The 19,491-nt window shown below is 38.0% G+C and overlaps 1 protein-coding gene across 1 annotated transcript in view; it reads right to left on the bottom strand.

Moving 5' to 3' along the window:
- Window positions 1–17,224, bottom strand: part of dhx36 (DEAH (Asp-Glu-Ala-His) box polypeptide 36) — a 72,930-nt gene extending 55,706 nt beyond the window's left edge. The window contains exons 1-8 of the mRNA XM_066685790.1: window positions 17,019–17,224; window positions 15,759–16,048; window positions 12,937–13,076; window positions 12,570–12,798; window positions 12,187–12,225; window positions 10,900–11,070; window positions 7,574–7,653; window positions 3,208–3,282 (exon numbers count right to left, since the gene is read on the bottom strand). Of these exons, the coding sequence (XP_066541887.1) occupies window positions 3,208–3,282; window positions 7,574–7,653; window positions 10,900–11,070; window positions 12,187–12,225; window positions 12,570–12,798; window positions 12,937–13,076; window positions 15,759–16,016 (992 nt within the window). The 5' untranslated portion in view covers window positions 16,017–16,048; window positions 17,019–17,224. The remainder of the gene's footprint in view (window positions 1–3,207; window positions 3,283–7,573; window positions 7,654–10,899; window positions 11,071–12,186; window positions 12,226–12,569; window positions 12,799–12,936; window positions 13,077–15,758; window positions 16,049–17,018) is intronic.
- Window positions 17,225–19,491: the final 2,267 nt, after the last annotated feature.

The raw sequence follows: 19,491 nt of genomic DNA, 5'->3' as shown, positions 1-19,491 counted from the left end.
AATATATATTTTATTTAATTCTCATCTAGTTTACTTGTGAAAATATGCTGTCAATTATCTTTTTGTTTTTTTGTCACAGTTTTAAATAACATTAACAAGTATTTAAAAAGTACTATAGGTAGCATTTTTTCCTTATAACTACAGCTCCAAAGTCATTGTGATGATTCACTGAGCTGTAACAGGGAGAGCAGAGATTCTGTCCTTGATAATCCAATTCAATCTAGTGTTATTTAAGCTGGCCCTACACCTGGTTAATGCGAAATAAAACAGCCTAAAGCTCTGTGGTATTTTTAAAAACAAAGGATTTTGTCTGCATTTTGGCTTCAGAAATTATGTTTTAAGTCACTGAAAAGAGGTTTTCAGTAACACTCAGGTTAATGAACATAATGAGGTTTTGAAAACTCAGTGGTGTTGTGTTTACGGATAAACAAAGCTTTTTCGAAAACGCTAATCCATACAGCATTTAGCATGTTTTAGGCTTATATTCAAATAGCTCCTCATTCCCTATTAAATGAACTACGTAAGTCATAAAACTACAGTTAAACATCCACATAGCACTAGATTTCAGATTCCCACATGAGTAAATATAAATTATGTTGTATTAGAAATATGTAGTGCACAATTTAGATCTGGATTCAGTAAATTCATAACTTGCATATTTCACTACATAGGGGCTATGGATTTGGGTTTAAACCTCTGTGTTTCTCTCATGCTTCTTGTCTCTCTTCAAGAGGTACTATGCTCCCCTACTGGACTGGCATAATACTGCAGTTAATGCAGAAAATTTGTTCTCTTCTGGATGGTGATATTTTCAAAAATGGAGGGAGAAAAATCTCTGTTTTTAAAACTATCTGGATATGTGTAGGCGGGTCTTAACATTTATAGGGTAGACACCCACAGTTACTGCAGCTATGCTGGACTGGACAACTTACATCCACTGTAAATACAAACTGGCTTAAAGTCACTTTACAATTACTATTGTTGGACCAAAAAGCCCATATATACTACAGACATACTGGAGTAAAATCACTGCAGAATTATGATTGTACAGTTGAAAGAACTACACACACTGCAGATTTCGTCCTGAACTAAACCTCTCTATAATTATTTCTTTAAGATGGAAAAAATCATGGATAATGAGCATTTCTAGGGCTCCTTAAGAGCTTAATGGTAAGAGCCCAAGATTCTTTAGGTCAGGTCATTGCTAAGTTCTTATAGTAACAGACCTAGACTGCTCTACTATAAATACATTCACCAACAGAGCGTTGCCTGCCAAATTAACATGTTCAACAACCAGAGAAAACAGTGGGGCCTTGCAAGCTAATCCAAATCAATCCTGCTTTCAAACAGACTCCCAGCAGTTTGTCTGAACTCACCGGTGCAATCAGTGCTGCTGAGACCTCAAACCTCATTAGGACTTTCCTAAACACAGAGCTCTGGCCTAATGAACGGAATAGAAAGCTGAGAGTAAATAAAACTCATGTCTGGATACCAAAAAAAAAAAAAATCCCAAAAGAACCTCCCACAAAGTAGACATCCCAATTATAATGCGGTACCAACGTTTGGACAAAGCTTTTCTACCTACTGTGCTCTGTGTGCGGGTCCAGTCAATAAACAAAAATTACACAAGATGGGACAAACATCCCACTGAGTCCCTGAAGGTAGAATTTGTTAAAAACACACACTAAACGCCCAGACAAAACACAATCAAATGCATTTTGTGCCGAAACAGGCAAATTTCCCTTCATTACAGCTACTCAGGGAAAGATTTCAGGGCTCAAAAAAAAGTCAGTCAGTATCTCAGCACTAAAACAAACAGATTTTGTGAGTAATAAAAGTCTCTAACATCTAAAACACATCAACCTCCCTGCGAGCCAATGTTAAATGAGTAAAGCAGTATTGATGCTGGCTATGAGCTGTTCTTAGCTGTGACTACTGCATGTGCATCAATTTGCTCTGATCTTGGGGACAATGTTGTAGCCACAATTAAATGTGAGTTTTGGTTTAGATGTTTAGAAGATGGTGATTTAGATTATAGCAATCGTGAACATAGTGTATTAACACTTCATTTTAGGGTTTTTTGCTTGTTTGTTTTTGACAATTTTGGCAATAATGACAAATTTTAATTTTGCAGCAGTGTCCATAAAATGGGACAAAACTGGGAGAATGTCTTAAAATTAATTATTGTGTAAAGCCCTATTCAGACAAGGTTAGTTTTACCTGTGGACATGGGGTAAAGAAATAATTCTCTGCATAACTCAGTAGTTTTAATTGTGTCACAATAGACTAATTAGTTATAACAGTTATTTTTCCCAGAGTGCATGTTTCTGTTTCAGGAAAGATTCCTAGTCACTTATCTACTTTAAAAAGTGCAGTAAAACTAGCCACAGGTTATACTAATCCTGCCTGAATTGAATATTGGGGGAATATTGGGTGAAACATATACAGTACTGTGCAAAAGTTGTTGGCACCCTATTTTTTGAGTCTATATTCTGTTTAGATACTTATTTAATGAATTCTGCGTTACTGAGTCAGTACAAAAATATTTTAGATTTATTTTACCAATAATAATAATAATAATGTTACAAAAAAATAATAACTGCATGTCTGTAAAGAAATCAATGTACTAAAAAAAGAGTTTACGTTTAATAAAAAAAAAAAAAAAAAAAAACATGAGCTTTTGCATGAAAAAAAAAGTGCGATTCTCAGATTCTCAAAGACCTTCAGTAAAACTACCATCTAATTTCTTTATAAAACTGTATAAACTATACCTAGGACTTATATTTAAGAAAAAAAAAAAAGAAAAGAAAAAGAACATGGTCGTCACATATAATACTGACATTCTTTCGGTTATTAATGTTTCAAACTGTTTACTCACAAAACACTACTTTACAAGTTGAGTCATTATTGTAATTAACTGGCAGCACTGTTCTGTTATTACCACCTTACTATCAACTTCTCTGGCAACACTGTAGAGAAACATTGAGGTCATTAAAGTGAGCACTACATTTAGAATATGAATGAAAGAGAGATAGAGAGAGAGGTGGAGAGAGAGAAAAAGCATGAAAGAGTGTAGTGTGAGGGAGAAACCAAGACGAGAGTGAGAGAGACTGAAATATAGAGAACATGGGAGAAAGAGAGAAAACGTGTGTAGTAAGAGACAGTGTTTGTATGTGTGTTTGAGAAAGAGAGGGGGGACACACTCACGGATCAGAGCGCAGCCACTGAAGGATAATTCCCGTCGTACAATACAACACAGAGCCTTGTTTCCGTGGTAACCGGCTGGATAACAGAGCCCAGAGGAGGAGGATGGAGACGCCCGAGGTCGTGACGTGAAACAAGATAGAAGATTTTATTACAGTCTTCGCCAAAGAAATGAGATCACATCTTCACAACAAAAAGTAAAAAACATTTATTATAGAATAAAAGTTCCTGCCACTAAATCAGATCAAAGAGCAACAAGTTTAATACATTTACTCAAAGCCAGAAGTTTCTCATCTATTTCTCACATTTTAATGTCAAAATGATGAGGCTATGTTCACACATCAGGAAAAAGTGGCCCAAATCTGATTTTTTGTTAAATTTAAATAAAAACCTTAATACCAATTTCTACAGGAACCTGGATTAAGAAGTTTCACAAGTTTTTTGTTTCCCTAATATTTGGTTCATTATCAATGGCAATGGAGTGAAGTAAAATTCACAAGAATTCCATTCTGGCTGTTCAGACAGAGTCGCATTGCCACAGATTAGATATGGATCAAATTTCAATATCACATATGAAAATGGCCCTAACCTGATTTTTAAAAAAAATCAGATTCAATGCGATTTTTAGCTGTTCACACAGCCACATATATAAAGAAACAGGATTTGGGTCAATTTTCCCTGCTGTGTGAATGCAAAACCTTGCAGAGCTAGGGATGTTCAATACAAGACATAAATCAATATCACAATACACAATATGTTATAATAATATCACAGATGTTAGCTATATGTAAATGATCCCAATAAAATGTGACACTTAATTGTGTATATCTTGTGCAGTGTTAACTACATGTTAAGTGCATGTGAGTTATCAATAAAAGCATATCAGGTTTTAAATAAGAAATATTGGACTGCTATTGACAATACTGCAGGTTTCAATATTCAGGAAACCTGTAAACATGCTAAATGCTACCATGACACGGATTTCCTTGCCCCAAAAATGTTCCAGCTGTGTGTCAAAACCATCCTTACTCTAAATCTTATCCTTTCTCTCTCTCTCTCTCTCCTTTCTGGCACCTCTATTCCTCTCTGAACACCCCAAATCTCTTTTCAGCAGTCCCAGCAGCTCTCCAATTTCCACCTGCCTCCTTTCCTCATTATTCACTCAGCCACCCCCTCCTCTTCTCTCTCCTCTATATCCATTGCCTTTCCTCAAACGGAGTTTCTTTAGGTCACTCCATCCTTTTGCCTCTATTTATGTTTTTTCTCCATTGTTTATCAATCTCCATCTCTCTCTAACCTTGTTCCCTGTACCCAAGAGAGGAGAGAGAGAGGAGAGAGAGAGAGGAGAGAGGAGAGAGAGAGAGAGAGAGGGAGGTCTAGTGAGTGTGACCAGAGCTGTAATGCTAAGAATGCCTGAAGCAGTCCAGGTGCTTGACCTGGCTTTTCCTCTCCTCTTATTTTTCTTATTCTTTTATACACATACCACCCCCCCCACCCCCCCCACACACACACCTTCTTTCTCACTTTCTTACTCTTCCCCTTCTTTCCTCTTCTTTTATGTGTAAATAAAGCCTTTATTGGAAGACTGAATAATCTGAATGACAGTCAAACCACAGACTAAATCATTCAACACTGTTCTTCTGAATTTACATTCTGTTTACTATGGAAAAATCCATGGTGCTTTTCCACTGGAAGGTACCTACTCTCCTCGCTTTTTGGTGCCTGGTACCTGATTCATTTCCCACTACAACACCCCCACCCCCTGACATTGCAAATGCCATGTTTACTGGGAACCACAGGCTGAAACAACAACCAAAATGGCAGCAGAAATATTAAGTATTGTTAATTCAATGTGTATTTGCCTGTTGTTGTTGTTTTTTGAGACTAAACACAGTTTAGCAGCTCATGGGTTCAGACAGAAAAGTTTTTCCATTCCTTGTTGCACTGTTCAGCTCTTGCTGAAGTAGGGCTGGACATTAATTCAATATCAATATATAATCACAATATAAAATGTTTCAATAATTATATAATTTTCAATATTTCAATATACAATTTTACATCATATTTACATCATCAGTCAATGACTGACACACATTGCATAGCGTTTCCGTCAGTTCACTACACTCAATTTTAAAGTTATTTTAATAATATTAATATTGACAAAGCCAGAAGGTTTATGTTTGATGATGATGTTTCTCCTTTGTTCTTGGCTGTTTCTCTGTGGCCTTTATAATGTTCCTATTGATACTGGAATTATATCGTATGGACAGAAATTATGAAATATATGTGATATAAATTTTGCCTGTATCGTCCAGCCTTAGGCTGCAGTCTTTCATTGGCCACCAATCCAAGAAGCTCTTCCACAACATAATTTAACAAGCTGCCATTTTAAGTCATAACCATAAAAACCAAATGTGGTCTCTGCTGTAGCTTGGAGATTTTACAGATGGCTAGTTTGTGCTGGATGTTTACATTTCATTGTAATTGACAAGTCTCTCTGGCCAATTAGTGCTCTGCAATGTTTACACATCACAGTTTTGTCCTTACATGCCTCGCTTGGAACCACAGTTGCAGAGAACTGAGAATTACTTATTTACCTAATGGATAAGAAAAAAAAGCCAAATAGAATTAAGTTGAGTAGCAGTTTCCATGCAGTGGAAGACTAGATTCTGAACTGGGGTTAAACCCACCAACAAATCAGCCTTTAGTTGATCGCCCTGTTCTTAAGTAACAGCCTGTTCTCTTCTAGGAAATTCTTTACTATAGATTTTGAGATCAGGTACAATCTGACTCCACTACAGCTCTTGTGGCTGAACAACATTAAACCCTCACAGAAATGTTCCAAACCTTTGTGTGCTCTGAGCTAAGTAATAATCAGACCTCAGAGAAACTGGCAAGTAAGAGGCAGATGGTTCTCACAATAAACTCTCCTCCAAACAGTAATTAAACCACAGCAGTAAATTACAGAGAATAAATTAGAGAGAGAGAGAGAGAGAGAGAGAGAGAGAAAGAACAGGACATCCAAATCCTCTTTAACAAGGAGGACATGAGAGAGGCAGGGAGATGAAACCTGAAATGAAAAAGATTTTAAGAGCAATAGGGTGTGTATTTGTGTGTGTGAGAGAGAGAGAGAGAGAGATCACACTTTCACACTTTTTGGTCAGTGGGATAATTGGTTCTTTTTGGGGAGCAGGAGACCAAATGTTCATATCTATATATCTATCTCTCTCTCACACCCACACGACAGACTAGCTGCTCGGTCTGAGTCTGTTTATAGGCTTTGCCATGTGTCAGATTGGATGGGGCAGAATCACTACTAACCTACAAGGTACGGTAGTGTGGGACATTACAAGAACACACAATGGTGAACATATAAATAGAATTAAAAACAAATAAAAAGATAATTAAATAAATGTTGAACAGAATTAAAAGAAAAATCAATACAATCAATATAGGTAATATTAGTATTGATTATAAGTTGCGAAAGTCGATTGTCCAGTCTTAGAACATGTCTATATCTGTGCTCCACATTTATAAATCTTACCCAGAAACTGGTTCAGTTGTGATTCTTTAGGAAATCATTCATTCAGTCATGAATCGCAAACAGTTCATTTGGTTTTGATCATTTTATAACAATACCAAACCATTTTGTAAAACAACCTCTTTATATATATATGTGACTCAACCAGAGACAGTACAGCATCCATACTGAAACCTGGAATACTAAGCAAGTTTCCACAAAATTTCCAAAAACCCATTATGCTTTACAAATACTTGCTACACATTGACGCACTTAACTTGTTACCCCAGTTATCAGGACTCCACTTTGGTATGGGAGGTAGGGCCATTCAAAAACTGGGAGATCTTTTATCTTTTGAAAGGCAGGGAGACGTTTTATATCCTGAGTCTTGGCCACAGATGGCTGAGACATCCCTGGGGATCGTGGCAACGTGAAATAAACTGCATCATCCAGGAGCTGTGATATTAATAGTTTTGCCAAATTTGCAAAGTCCTGTGGATAATATTTACACCCCAACAACAAAACAACATCTGTCGCTAAAAAAATCAGTCAATCAACCTTTCAATCAAGCAATAAAATCCTCTGCTGTGACAGAAAGAGAAATACTAGCAGCTGAGCCCATGCAGCTACTACTCTATTCTCATTCTCTGTCTTGTTTTTCACTTTTCTTCTCTTTTCCACGAGGATTTTCACTCATGTTGAAAACCAGTCACTGTCTAGTGCTTCCCCTAAGACTCCACAGTCCACACTTTACAGGATAATTGGACTCCGTGAATCACTCACTGTGTCACAGCAGGGACTGAAACCAGCAATGCTCTAGTGACCACTGAGCCATGCTTACACACTCACCTCTGCAGACGAATCTGATACCCACAGGATTTCCCTTCTCCAACATGCTCTGCCCTCTCGGCTGCAACCCTCTCTGCCACCTGCACACACAGACATTTTATATACTTCATTCAGGTCCATGTATGACAACTTATTCAAAGGGATTCAAATATACAAATCGAAATCCACACTCATAAACACAAATAAATTTAATTAAAAAATCATAAAAAATGAATATTTCTGGTCAGCGTGCAGTTATGTCTTAGGCAGATATTTAAATAATTACATGTGTTGTCTAAATTAGACACAGGGTCTTTCCACAAAAACCCACAGAAATGCTTTCCCCACTGCCTTCTCAGAAAGGCTCTCAGAGGCTATTTTTTGGGTAGTGTACCTCTTGGTGAGAGACCATTGACTGCTAGACAACTCTATGGTGCACACAAAGACATTTTGCTCAGTTGACATTGAGAGATCCGATGACACTACTACAAGGCCTTGTAGTGAGAGCTTCAGTATTGTCTTTGCTGTGGGGTGAAACACTGCTCCAAAATCTGGTGTGATGATCTGGGGAGCCATCACATACAACAGCCAGTCACTTCCAGTCACCACCTTTGGCAACCCACGAATGTGCAGAATCTACTAGCCCATCTGCAACATGTGCAGGCAAATGTGCAGCAGGATGCCGTAAGAAACCTGTATGCACCCATGCCCAAAACTCATTTTGTATTCAGGCTAGAGGCAGTTAAACGAGGTATTAGAGCCTACTATCAGTTTTAGTCTTCCTCATCATTACATTCACACACATGATGTTTCATCTGATCTCCTTAATGTGCAAAAAAGAAAAGAAACATGAATATGCCTAGTAAATGTACACATTTTCAGAAAATATCCATAAAAAAACGCATGTTTCTGTAACATTTTTATTTTTGTAATGTGGTGTTTTTGAGGCAGTGTCACTGTCACACATCTCCAGGGTACTGGGGTTCAAATGGTTTTATTTGGCAACCAAAAGCTCAACAAACAATAATTAAGACATTAAATAGGTTTTCAAAGCTTAGATTTCTTTAACTAGCTGCCTTAAACCCACTTAAACCATTTAATCACAGGAGGGGTGTGACGAAGTTTGCCTCACTCTACAGCCAATCAGGGTGAAGCTCCCACCTTCCAACACGGTTTTAAAAGAGATAGAGTACTGTGTTAGAAACAACAGTAAACAAAACAATTGAAAAAAAAAACAATTATTAACAAATTTGAACCTTTATTTCTTGCTGGAAAAAGACTTAAATAAAGACTTAAATAAAAGCCTTTATGTTGACTTGCATTCGTTTCATTGTCTTAATCTTTTTGTCGTGGTATCAAAATTGGCATCGAGAATTGTGTAATTTTAGTGGTACTGGTAATGACTTATACATTTCTGGTATCATTACATCCCTAAAGGGATGGGCCATAACTGCCTGCATCCAAGCTGCTGCTTAATTTAATGGTATAAATCTAATGGTGTAAATCTTATACAGTCATAAAGCCTGTTAATTTCCCTTTGAAATGGTGGCACATTTGTAAGGAACACACATTTGTTGGATGAGAAGTAGAGCTGAGTTTGTTGGTTGCGCTGATAAAAATTGGCCAAATCCTCTCTGCCAATGCCAAGCAGCATATTCTGCCATTTGGTGATTTGTTTGGTGTTTGTTGACTGGATGATTGAATTTTGAAGAAACAACACATATTGAAAATTTAACAAAATTATTCATTTAACAAACAGGAGCCTCAGTAGCGTGTGGAAGAAGTATACACAGCCACAACAGTCTGGCACCTCCTTCCCATGCTGGTCACCAGCCTGGTCACACACTGCTGTGGGATGGCTTCCCATTCTTCTGACCACTGTAGCAGGGCCCATGCTCACAGATGCTGCCAATTAGCTGCCTCAAAACAAGTGTCAGTAGCAACAGCAAAGTAAGATGTTTGGCACTGGCAGAGAGGATTTGGCAAACTTTTCATGGGCGCAACCCACATACTCAGCTCTACTGCTCATCCCACAAATGCATGCTCCTTACAAATGTGGCAACATTTAAAAGGGAAATTAACATGCTTTCCAAAATTATAAGATTTATCACCAAGAAGCATTGTCACAACAATGAAATAATCTACCAAACATTCATTAATTAATTCATTCATTATCTGTAACCGCTTATCCAGTTACGGGTTGCAGTGGGTCCAGAGCCTACCTGGAATCACTAGGCGCAAGGCAGGAATACACTCTGGAGGGGGCGCCAGTCCTTCACAGGGCAACACACACATTCACCCACACACTCACACCTACGGACACTTTTGAGTCACCAATTCACCTACCAACATGTGTTTGGTGGGAGGAAACCGGAGCACCCAGAGGAAACCCACGCAGACACGGGGAGAACACACTCCTCACAGACAGTCACCCGGAGCGAGAATCGAATCCACAACCTCCAGGTCCCTGGAGCTGTGTGACTGCGTAATAATATATATATATATATATATATATATATATACACACACAGGCGGTCCTCGACTTACGACGTTGATCCTTTCCTACATCGCGTCGTAAACCGATTTTTGGTGTAAGTCAGAACATACGTACATACTGTACGTAAATAACATACTGTAAGCACTTATCCTAACACAGCAAACACGAAGTTCGCGTTACGATGTTTACGACGCAAAACCACTTAAGTCAAAACAAGGCTTTATACAGTAAATGGGAGATGTATCGTAACCATGAAACATCGTAACTCGGGACTGACGTAACCTGAGGACCTCCTTTTAACCATGTCAAAAACTGTAAAACAAATACCACAGCTAGTGCTTTTTCAGCACCTAATACACTGCAATAATAATACACTGCTATTTCGGGAAAATACTCACATGAAAATGATTGCTACAAACATCATACAAAATCATTAAATCTATCCAACATATTTTGTTTATTTCACATTTTGTTCTCATTGTAATTTGAAAGCTACAATGTGCAGTCAGCATACACAGTTCCAACTTAAGTTTTGACTTTGAGCACATTCATTGGCTCACAACCCTCGGGATTCCATCTTTTTGTTGTCTTACTAACAAAACATCTGCACAAATTAGGGTGTGCTTTTTGTAAATAAAATTTAAATGAGGCACTAATACACCATGACCCTGAAATGGATTAAGCAGCAAACAAGATGTTGATCATGAGGCAGTAATAGTCAGTGCTTGAGACCATAACAGAAGCTGATTCATCAACTGTGCTAAAATCTTCACCTGTTTCCAGGTTGCATGGAAGTTTTCTGAATTAAAAAATAAATAATTTGTACAAAATTTAGCATGGTCGTACTCACAGATATGGCGCTGATTCGTCGTGGCTGTGTGCACACCACTCTGCAGAGGGAGCCAACTCCTCGCTGGATGTAGTCGTCCAGGATAAACTGTGTGACTTGCGTAGTTTTACCGCAGCCAGTTTCACCACTGACCACCACCACGCGGTTCGCTTCTATTAGCTCCACCAATTCCTGTGATCACACAGTATAGATGTGTTTACTGCTGGGCTTTGTGGATGGGGTCATATTGTAAACATTAATATGCAATTTTAACAAAAATATAAGGACCGAAGTTACCTGCCACTTATATATAAATACTGAAAAAATATTATATATAAATAGTGAAAAAAAAATGCCAATTGTATCCAAACTTATTTTGCCTTCTCTCAATCAGAATTAGTATATCAGTCATCTTCAATAGCTCTAAAAGATCACTGTTGCCTTTTGTAATTTGTTATAAAGGCTTGTTAAATTTTTAAGATGTTTAAATGGCATTTATGATTTAATTTAAGAAAAAAAATTTAATTCCATAAATACTTTTTGCGGGCAGTCAATATAATCAGATGCCCTGCTTTCATTTGGCCTTAAAATGGATGTTCTTCAGCAGACAAAGTGCAGAGCTGAAGCAACAAAGATCCTACTGTTTGAAGGCTAAACAAAACTCATTGGCCTTAACATGTGGTACAAGTAGTGTAGCTTCCACAGAGCTCCAGATTCCAGAGGTCCTGGGTCCAATTCTCGCCTTAGGTTTGTGAGGAGTTTGTTGTGTTCTTCACTTGTCTGTTTGGGTTTCCTCAAGTGTATCCGGTTTCCCCCAACAATCCAAAAACACATGTTGGTAGGCGCATTGGCTATGTGAAACTGTCTAAAGTTGTGAATGGGTGTTTGTTTCCCTATAATGGACTGGCACCAGGGTGTGTTCCTGCTTTGCACCCAATGATACTGGGTAGGCTTTAGACACACCATTACCCTAAAGCACCTTTCACACATGAACTCTAAACAAACTCTGGAGTATCAGGTCTGGAGATGTCCCGGATTGGTCCTTTCAGACATGCAGCACATGGCACGGGGCGGGGCCTGTACAGCACATGCAGGAGATACAGCGAGATTCTTCACAAAATTACCCAGAGTCTTTACTAGGGCACTAGGAGGATAAAGTCTGTGTGAAGTTTGGGACAGATGTTTGCATCCACACAAACAGCTCCTCCAGGCAAGAGGAACATTGCTGGTTTACAGTGCCTGTGTCAAAGGGGTTTAACTGAGATGACGTATATGAATGAATATGTAAAATTAAGTTATGTACTTTACCCTTCTCATGCCATATGAAGGCAGCTTCTCTCTGAATTTCTAGAAAACACAATACGAAAACAATAGTGACTGAGAAGAATTTGCTCACAATGAGACTTCCATTTAGAGCATTTGGCCAATGTTATTATGCAAAATTCATGTTAAGAAAACACATTAAACATATTGTGACACTTGGTGACTGCATGGCATTGCTCAATAGCTAGCATTTATCATTTAGACATACATAAAAATTGCATGACACAACATGGTCATACTCCTATTTCTTCTTAATATCTTACAAGGAATTTCATTATTTTCAAACGTACAAAATAATTTATTGCATCCTTAATACAGCCTAAATTATAAAGACATTTCCAATTATAAACACAGAGATGATGTCTCACCAGCATGTCCAGGTATTTGGGATTTTCCTTTTTAGTCTGAAAATCACTCATCAGCTCTTCGTCAAGTGAAGGCCTTTGAACTAAATCTTGAAACAAGTATTCCAGATCTCTGTCATGAGGTTCCTCCTTCACTTTTATCATCTCCTCCTTTTCTTTAGCCTTCAGCTCCATTTTTGCCACTTTCACAGTTTTCTCCTGCTGTGCTGGGGGATCATCCCCATCAAAGTAACTGACAGAAATAAGCAGCTTACCGTAAGCAGCAAGTAAATAAGTTCACTAGCGCTTTACAATACTTACAATGATGGCTTCACAATGTACAACCAACACCAGATAAAAGTACAGTTATTTGAAGCTCATCTGTGCTCACCTGTGCCCACTAGGTTCCTGCTTCTCCTGCCCAAATGGAAAGGCAGAGGGGTGGGCTTGCTCAGATGGTCCTCTCTGAACTGAATTCAGCAGCTGTGTGATGTGTTGCTCTCTTGACTCATCCATCTGAACCATAGCCCTCTGAAGACAGACAGAAAAACCTGTCACTACAGCTATGAGGGCTTGTTTTGTTTATGTTTTTTTTACTGGAATTTCATCATGCACAGACATATTTTTCAATCCTTTTTGACAAATGATTTTTAGAAACATCACAGGAAGCATATTAAAATAACATTAAAAAAAACAATTCAGCATTAGTCTAGCAGCAATTAACTAGCAATTTAACAAACAACTAGCAACACCCTTGCCCAAACCTTGAATACCAATGCAGTTGTGATGCAATATTATAGCAAGTACTTGAAATATTAAAGCAATCAAAACCCTGAAACACCATTTAAACTACTTAACTACTCAACTAACATATTTTAGCAACCACCTAGGATGTCAGAGCAATTCTAGCCACCAGTTTAAATCAAGTAATTTAATAGAAAACAATATTATATAGTAAAATCCTACAAAAAAATCTGGAACATTTAGGCTGTGTCCCAATTGTGTCCTATACACTAATACTGTAAAGTATTTACTATGCACTTATCTTAATGTAATGAGTTTAGGAGGCTAGTACACAAAATATTACATACTACAATGTGCCCTAGTAACATGACGTGATGAATTGAAGCAAATGACGCTAGGACAATGTACATCATACCAAGCTGCAGTTGCAATGCTACACACCATGTTTTTTGTTTTTTTTCGATCCAATTCTGATACACAATTGCCAAAACTATACAGATTCCAATACAAGCTTTTTTACTTTAATATGTTAATTATTGTTGTTTGTTTATGTGTTTAAGGGTACATCATGAGACTGAAATAACACACATAGCACTTCTCTTTAAAAGAGCAAAAAATATCCACAAATTCATTGAATTTAAATGCATTCCAAAGCAAATTAGGTCACACTCTTACAGTATTTGCATTCTCCTCCACATCAACTTGGATATACTATCAGCAAGGTTAAAATCATTACAAATTTACGTTAATAACAATGCAGCCTTGAGGCACACATGTAGGCTGGGCAATTAATCAAAACCTAATCAAAATTGACTATCAGAACTTCTAATCAACATAATCTTGTCTATATCTTTTATACAGATTATTTTTATTCTGTTATGAAAAACACAGCGTCTGTGGTTTGGACGTGTTGTGTTTTGACTATAATTAAGTCGACACTGAACAAAAAGAAGTCAAATGTAAACATTTAGAAAAAACAAGAGAGGAACAAGCTCCAAACCGCGTTAGAAAAAATGTCCCAGTTTTAATACTGGAGCATATTTACAGTACAAGCCTCATCACTGAACTATGAGGGTCAAAAATACAAAAACAAAATAATCGTTCATTAATTGCAATCGTAGTAAAATGTACAATTAATCATGACATTGATTTGTGCTCATATCGCCCAGCACTACACACATGTATCCTCCTTTTGTCAAGTCTGTGAATGGGCTGGCAATTAATCGAAAATTAAACAAAATCGACATTCAGAATTTCAAATCTACATAATTTTGTCTATATCGATTATTTTTATTCTGTTATGTACACACTGTGTGTTCAGGTACTGTCCCTTTAAAACTACGCTACCAAGCTGTAGACACATGCTTCTGCCCCTATCTGCCATATGGAAGCAACCTAAACGGCAAGGCTGACCAAGAGAATCGAGCAGCTAGTATCAAAGAAAAATACAGCATCTGTGGTTTGGACATGCTGTGTTTTGACTATAATTAAATCGACAGTGGTCCAAAAACAAGAGACAAACAAGCTACTAGCAACATTAAGAAAAATATCCTATATTTAATAATGCAGCATATTTACATTACAAGCCTGGTCACTGAACTATGAGAGTCAAAAATACAAAAGCAAAATAATCGTTTATTAATGGTAATCGTGGTAAAATGTACAATTAATCATAATACTGATTTGCACTCATATCACCCAGCACTAGTCAGTGATATGCATTTTCTGGATGGCAGATTATACCTGGGCATGATCTAGTCAAACCAACAGCTAATGTTATGTGATAACTCAGTTCATGCTTATACGGACATATTTAAATAAACATCATTACCTGCATGAAACTTTTCATTTTCATATAAAAATACCTTTAACACCAGCAATGTTTTAAAAATATCCACATTGATACGAGAATGCAAAACAACTCCAAAATGCTCCTTTCCTCCCATAGTCACCCCCTCCAGGGTGTGTTCCTGCCTTGTGCTCAGTGATTCTGGGTAGGCTCTGGACCAACTGTAACCCTGAACTGGATAAGCGGTTACAGACAGTGAAAGAATGAATGAATGAATGTTTGACATGAGCTTCACATCGCTCTGTCTAACATTTAGTGCACTGTCTGAGTGTAGTAGTAGGCTATTACTTTTACAGTCCATGAAGTGTATTGAGTAGAGCACTACTTGGGTTAGAAGCTCCTCTCTTACCGTTTCCATTATTATTATACTCAAAAACAGACTGATTTAAAATGCGCATTGTGGATTTTTAATACTCAACTTTGACTTCTATACTACATTCTCAAAAACTACTTAGAATTAGTATTAAGTTTTGGGACAATTGGGACACTGCCTTAATAAAGTTATCAGCAGCTGTTCACAGCTGTTTTAACCTTTCAAGCATTCATAACTGGTTTTGTCATGCCAAAATACGGTGAGTTAATAAACTCTGTGAAGTCACATAAAAACATTAACCACTCACCGACTTTCTCTCTGCCTTGTTTCTTTTGATGCCTCCCCATTTTGCATACCACAGTCCTATTTCCTTTCCTTTCAGGTGAGGAGGGTGTTTCCCCCTTCCTCCTCCTCTTCCTTGGCTGTGTTCCTCCTCATCTTCCAAGCCTGAGTTGCTCCAGCTTCCACTACTTCCCCATTGCTTCCCTCTGTCTCCTCTCCACCCCCCTCCTCCTCCTCCTCCTCCTCTCCATCCTCTCCTGCTGCTCCCACCTCTGTAGCTCATTGTACAAAGTAATGGAAAGACACTCTACACTCCTAGTCGGTAAAAATAAAGAGAATTAGCACACAATTTCAAGCACAAAATTACAGAAGCCTGTTTTCTTACAATTTGAAAAATATATAGCCATTTAGTAGATCATAATAATGAGAAAATATCTAGTAGCATTCTATAACTCTTTAATTTAGTAGTGGTAGTCTCATAATAATGAAAAAACATAGGTCTGTATTATGAGATACAAAATATACAAAATATATCGTAATTATATATTTACTAAATGATTATTTTTTTCCTCAAGTGATGGAAATAGGCATTTGTGATTGTGATTTGTGAGGTGTTGTGATGGTATGAGTGGATAAGACACAGCAGTGCTGCTTGAGATTTAAAAACACCACAATACCAATGTTGGACTAAGAATAGTTCACCAACCCAAAATAATCAGCCAACAGCATCCTATAGCCAGTATCCAGTGACCACTGATGAAGGACTAAAGGATGACCAATACAAACTGTGCAGCAACAAATGAGCCACTGTCTGTCAACAAGGCAAGAGTGGACAGTTAGTGGACACTGTATTTAAAGTCTCTGGCAGCACTTCTGTGTCTGATCCACTTGTGCAACATACACTAACACTTTCCCACCAAATCAGTGTCACTGCAGCGCTGAAAATGATCCACCAGCCAAGTCATACCTGCACTTTGGTGGTCCTGACAATTGAAAAACGGTGAAATGGGATTTAATGGGATGGCCTACAGTTTGTAATGGCAGATGTAGAATGTGCTCCTGTATAGTCAGTGGAGTTTATAAAATGGGCTATGAATGCACTGCAGAAAAAAGGTGGTTGATTTAATGCATAATTAATACAATTACAGAACTGAGAGGAGTCCTTTACTCCCTAATATACTTGAGTAGACGTGTGGCTGTTTGGAGACACTCGGAAAAAGTCCAGAATTTGTCAGTAATTTATTATTTAAAGCAAGTTAATTAGAATATATATGGCTGTACTCACCTTTGTATGTGCACAGTCAACACAGAGTAACAAGGGTTGGAATTAAGCCTCTATTCTGTAGATATTTAAAGACTCTCAGTTCGAAGAGCCGCCCTAAAGCTTTCCTTATCCTTCGCAAAATTAACTGGAAGCCCGTTATTCCTCTATTTCTCTCCACAATCTACAAATGCTCTACACAAACACAACCACACTCAGTCTGCACTAGCCCATACTCTCAGCGCCGGCCGGTCACGTGATTCCAGCACATGGGCGACGGCTTATGACGTAGGGCTTCCCTGAAAGAAAACTGCTCGTGAAAACACCTCAGAAACCAAGCTTTATTCGCTTCTTAAACTCTGTTTTACAATATTACTATATACTATATACAATGATTACGTTTTTCAAAACCTATAAAGGAAGACTAAATATAATTTTACCTTAAATTACAACTTTGGAAGTATTGAGATGCTTTACTGACCTGTACTAAGGAGACATCTCGTTGCCACTCTGGGCTCAGAACTGCAGAAATGAACTGTAGCCTTTAGAGGAGGAGGGTATTTAACTACCCCCTTGATTAAAGGACAGTGTAGTGAAATTGCATGTTCCACTACATGGTACTACTACTTTACTAATATAAAGAAAAACAATTAAGCACAAAAACATGTTTGAAAATAGTGCCTTATATTGGTGAGAATTGGTTTGAGCACAGACAAACTGAAGCTTATATTGCTGGATAATGCTCTTAATTACCAGCATATATTTGACCTGGGTTCACACACATCTGGATGAATTTTCCATTCATACAAAAATAAATATTTCAGAATCTCTCTTCACACACACAAATTATGAGCCGTAAGTGCCAAAACTGGCCTACATTAGATCCAAATGATCATTTATTTATTCATTGTCTTTAATCGCTTATCTAGTTCAGGGTCACAGAGGGTCTGGAACCTAACCGCAAAGCAGGGCAACACTCACACACACACTTATGGACACTTTTGAGTAGCCAATCCACAACGTGTGTCTTTTTGGCCCGTGGGAAGAAACCCACAGAGAGAATGCACCAAACTCCTCACAGTCAGTCGGAGTTAGACTTGAATCCACAACCTCCGGGTCGCTGCAGCTGTTTGAGTGTGACACTACCAGCTGTGCCACCGTGTCACCCATGACAGAAATGTGTCTGCTTTGCATTTACACTTACAGCATTTTGCAGTCACTCTTATTCAGAGTGACTCACAAAGGTGCTTAGTGTTCAAACAGAATGTTTATCCTAGATAGTACAAATAGGTTAGAATCAAATCTCCCCTTGAGCTCAGACACTGCCAGAACAAGGGTCAGTGCTGATGCCTAGAAAGAACTAAACATAGTAAGTGCAATACACAGCATTTAGTAAGTGCTTTTACCTAGAAAGACCAAAACACAGTAAGTGCAATACACAGCATCTAGTCAGTTCTCATACCTAGTAAGAAGTTAAGTGCAGTATAAGTGCAATACAGTCTGTTATGGTGCACATTTAGATTAGTGCACACTTAGTGGGTCATAAAGAGATGGGCCTTCAGTCTGCATTTGAAGACCATGAGAGAGTCCGCTGTTCGCACAGCCAGTGTAAGTTCATTCCACAATTAGGGCTGAGTCTTGACGCTATTGTCTTCCATATTTAATATTTGTATATGTTCATTTTATCTGTTTTGTACAACTGAGTTTTAGGGTCACTGCATTGAAGAAGAAGAAAAATAAGGTTCAGAGAATAAAGTTAATATTGTGAAATAAAAGTTTGAATAATTCTGAGAATAAAGTAAAAAAAAAACATCAGAAAATAAAGTCAGAATATTTAGAGAAACACTGTTCGGATTATTATCTATTGTAATATTTAGAAAGACAGACTCACACTCTGCACCAAAGAGTTAGTTGTGAAAGAAGCAGTCAATTAAGTGAACATAATTATTTATTAAATGTTCCCATCCACACAACATGACAAATAACCCAGTCAGTTCAGTCAGTGACTGAGATACATTCATTGTCTGTAACTGCTTATCCAGTTCAGGGCTGCGGTGGGTCTGAAGCCTACCCAGAATCACTGGGCACAAGGTTGAAGGTGGTGCCCATTCTTTACATGCAGACCCAGACTCAGACACTTACACCTATAGACACTTTTGAGTCGCCAATCCATCTGTCAATGTGTGTTTTTGGACTATGGGCGGAAACCCACATGGACACAGGGAGAACAGGCCAAATTCCTCACAGACATTCACCCGGAGCCAGACTTGAACCCACAACCAGCACGTCCCTGGAACTGTGTGACTGCGACACTATGCGCTGTGCCCGACTTTAATCTCAGAATCGTTCAGACATTATTCTCAGAATCATTTCTGGCTTTTCTTCTCTGATTTTTTTCTGACTTAAATCTCTGAATTATTTGAATTTATTCTGAGAATTCTGACTTTGCTCCAGTTTTCTCCCACGGTCCAAAAACACACGTTGGTAGGTGGATTGG

This window comes from Hoplias malabaricus, chromosome 11, assembly GCF_029633855.1.
Source record: "Hoplias malabaricus isolate fHopMal1 chromosome 11, fHopMal1.hap1, whole genome shotgun sequence".
Taxonomy (NCBI): domain Eukaryota; kingdom Metazoa; phylum Chordata; class Actinopteri; order Characiformes; family Erythrinidae; genus Hoplias; species Hoplias malabaricus.
The sequence above is the reverse complement of the archived record's forward strand: the minus strand, read 5'-3'. Positions and strand labels throughout refer to the sequence as shown.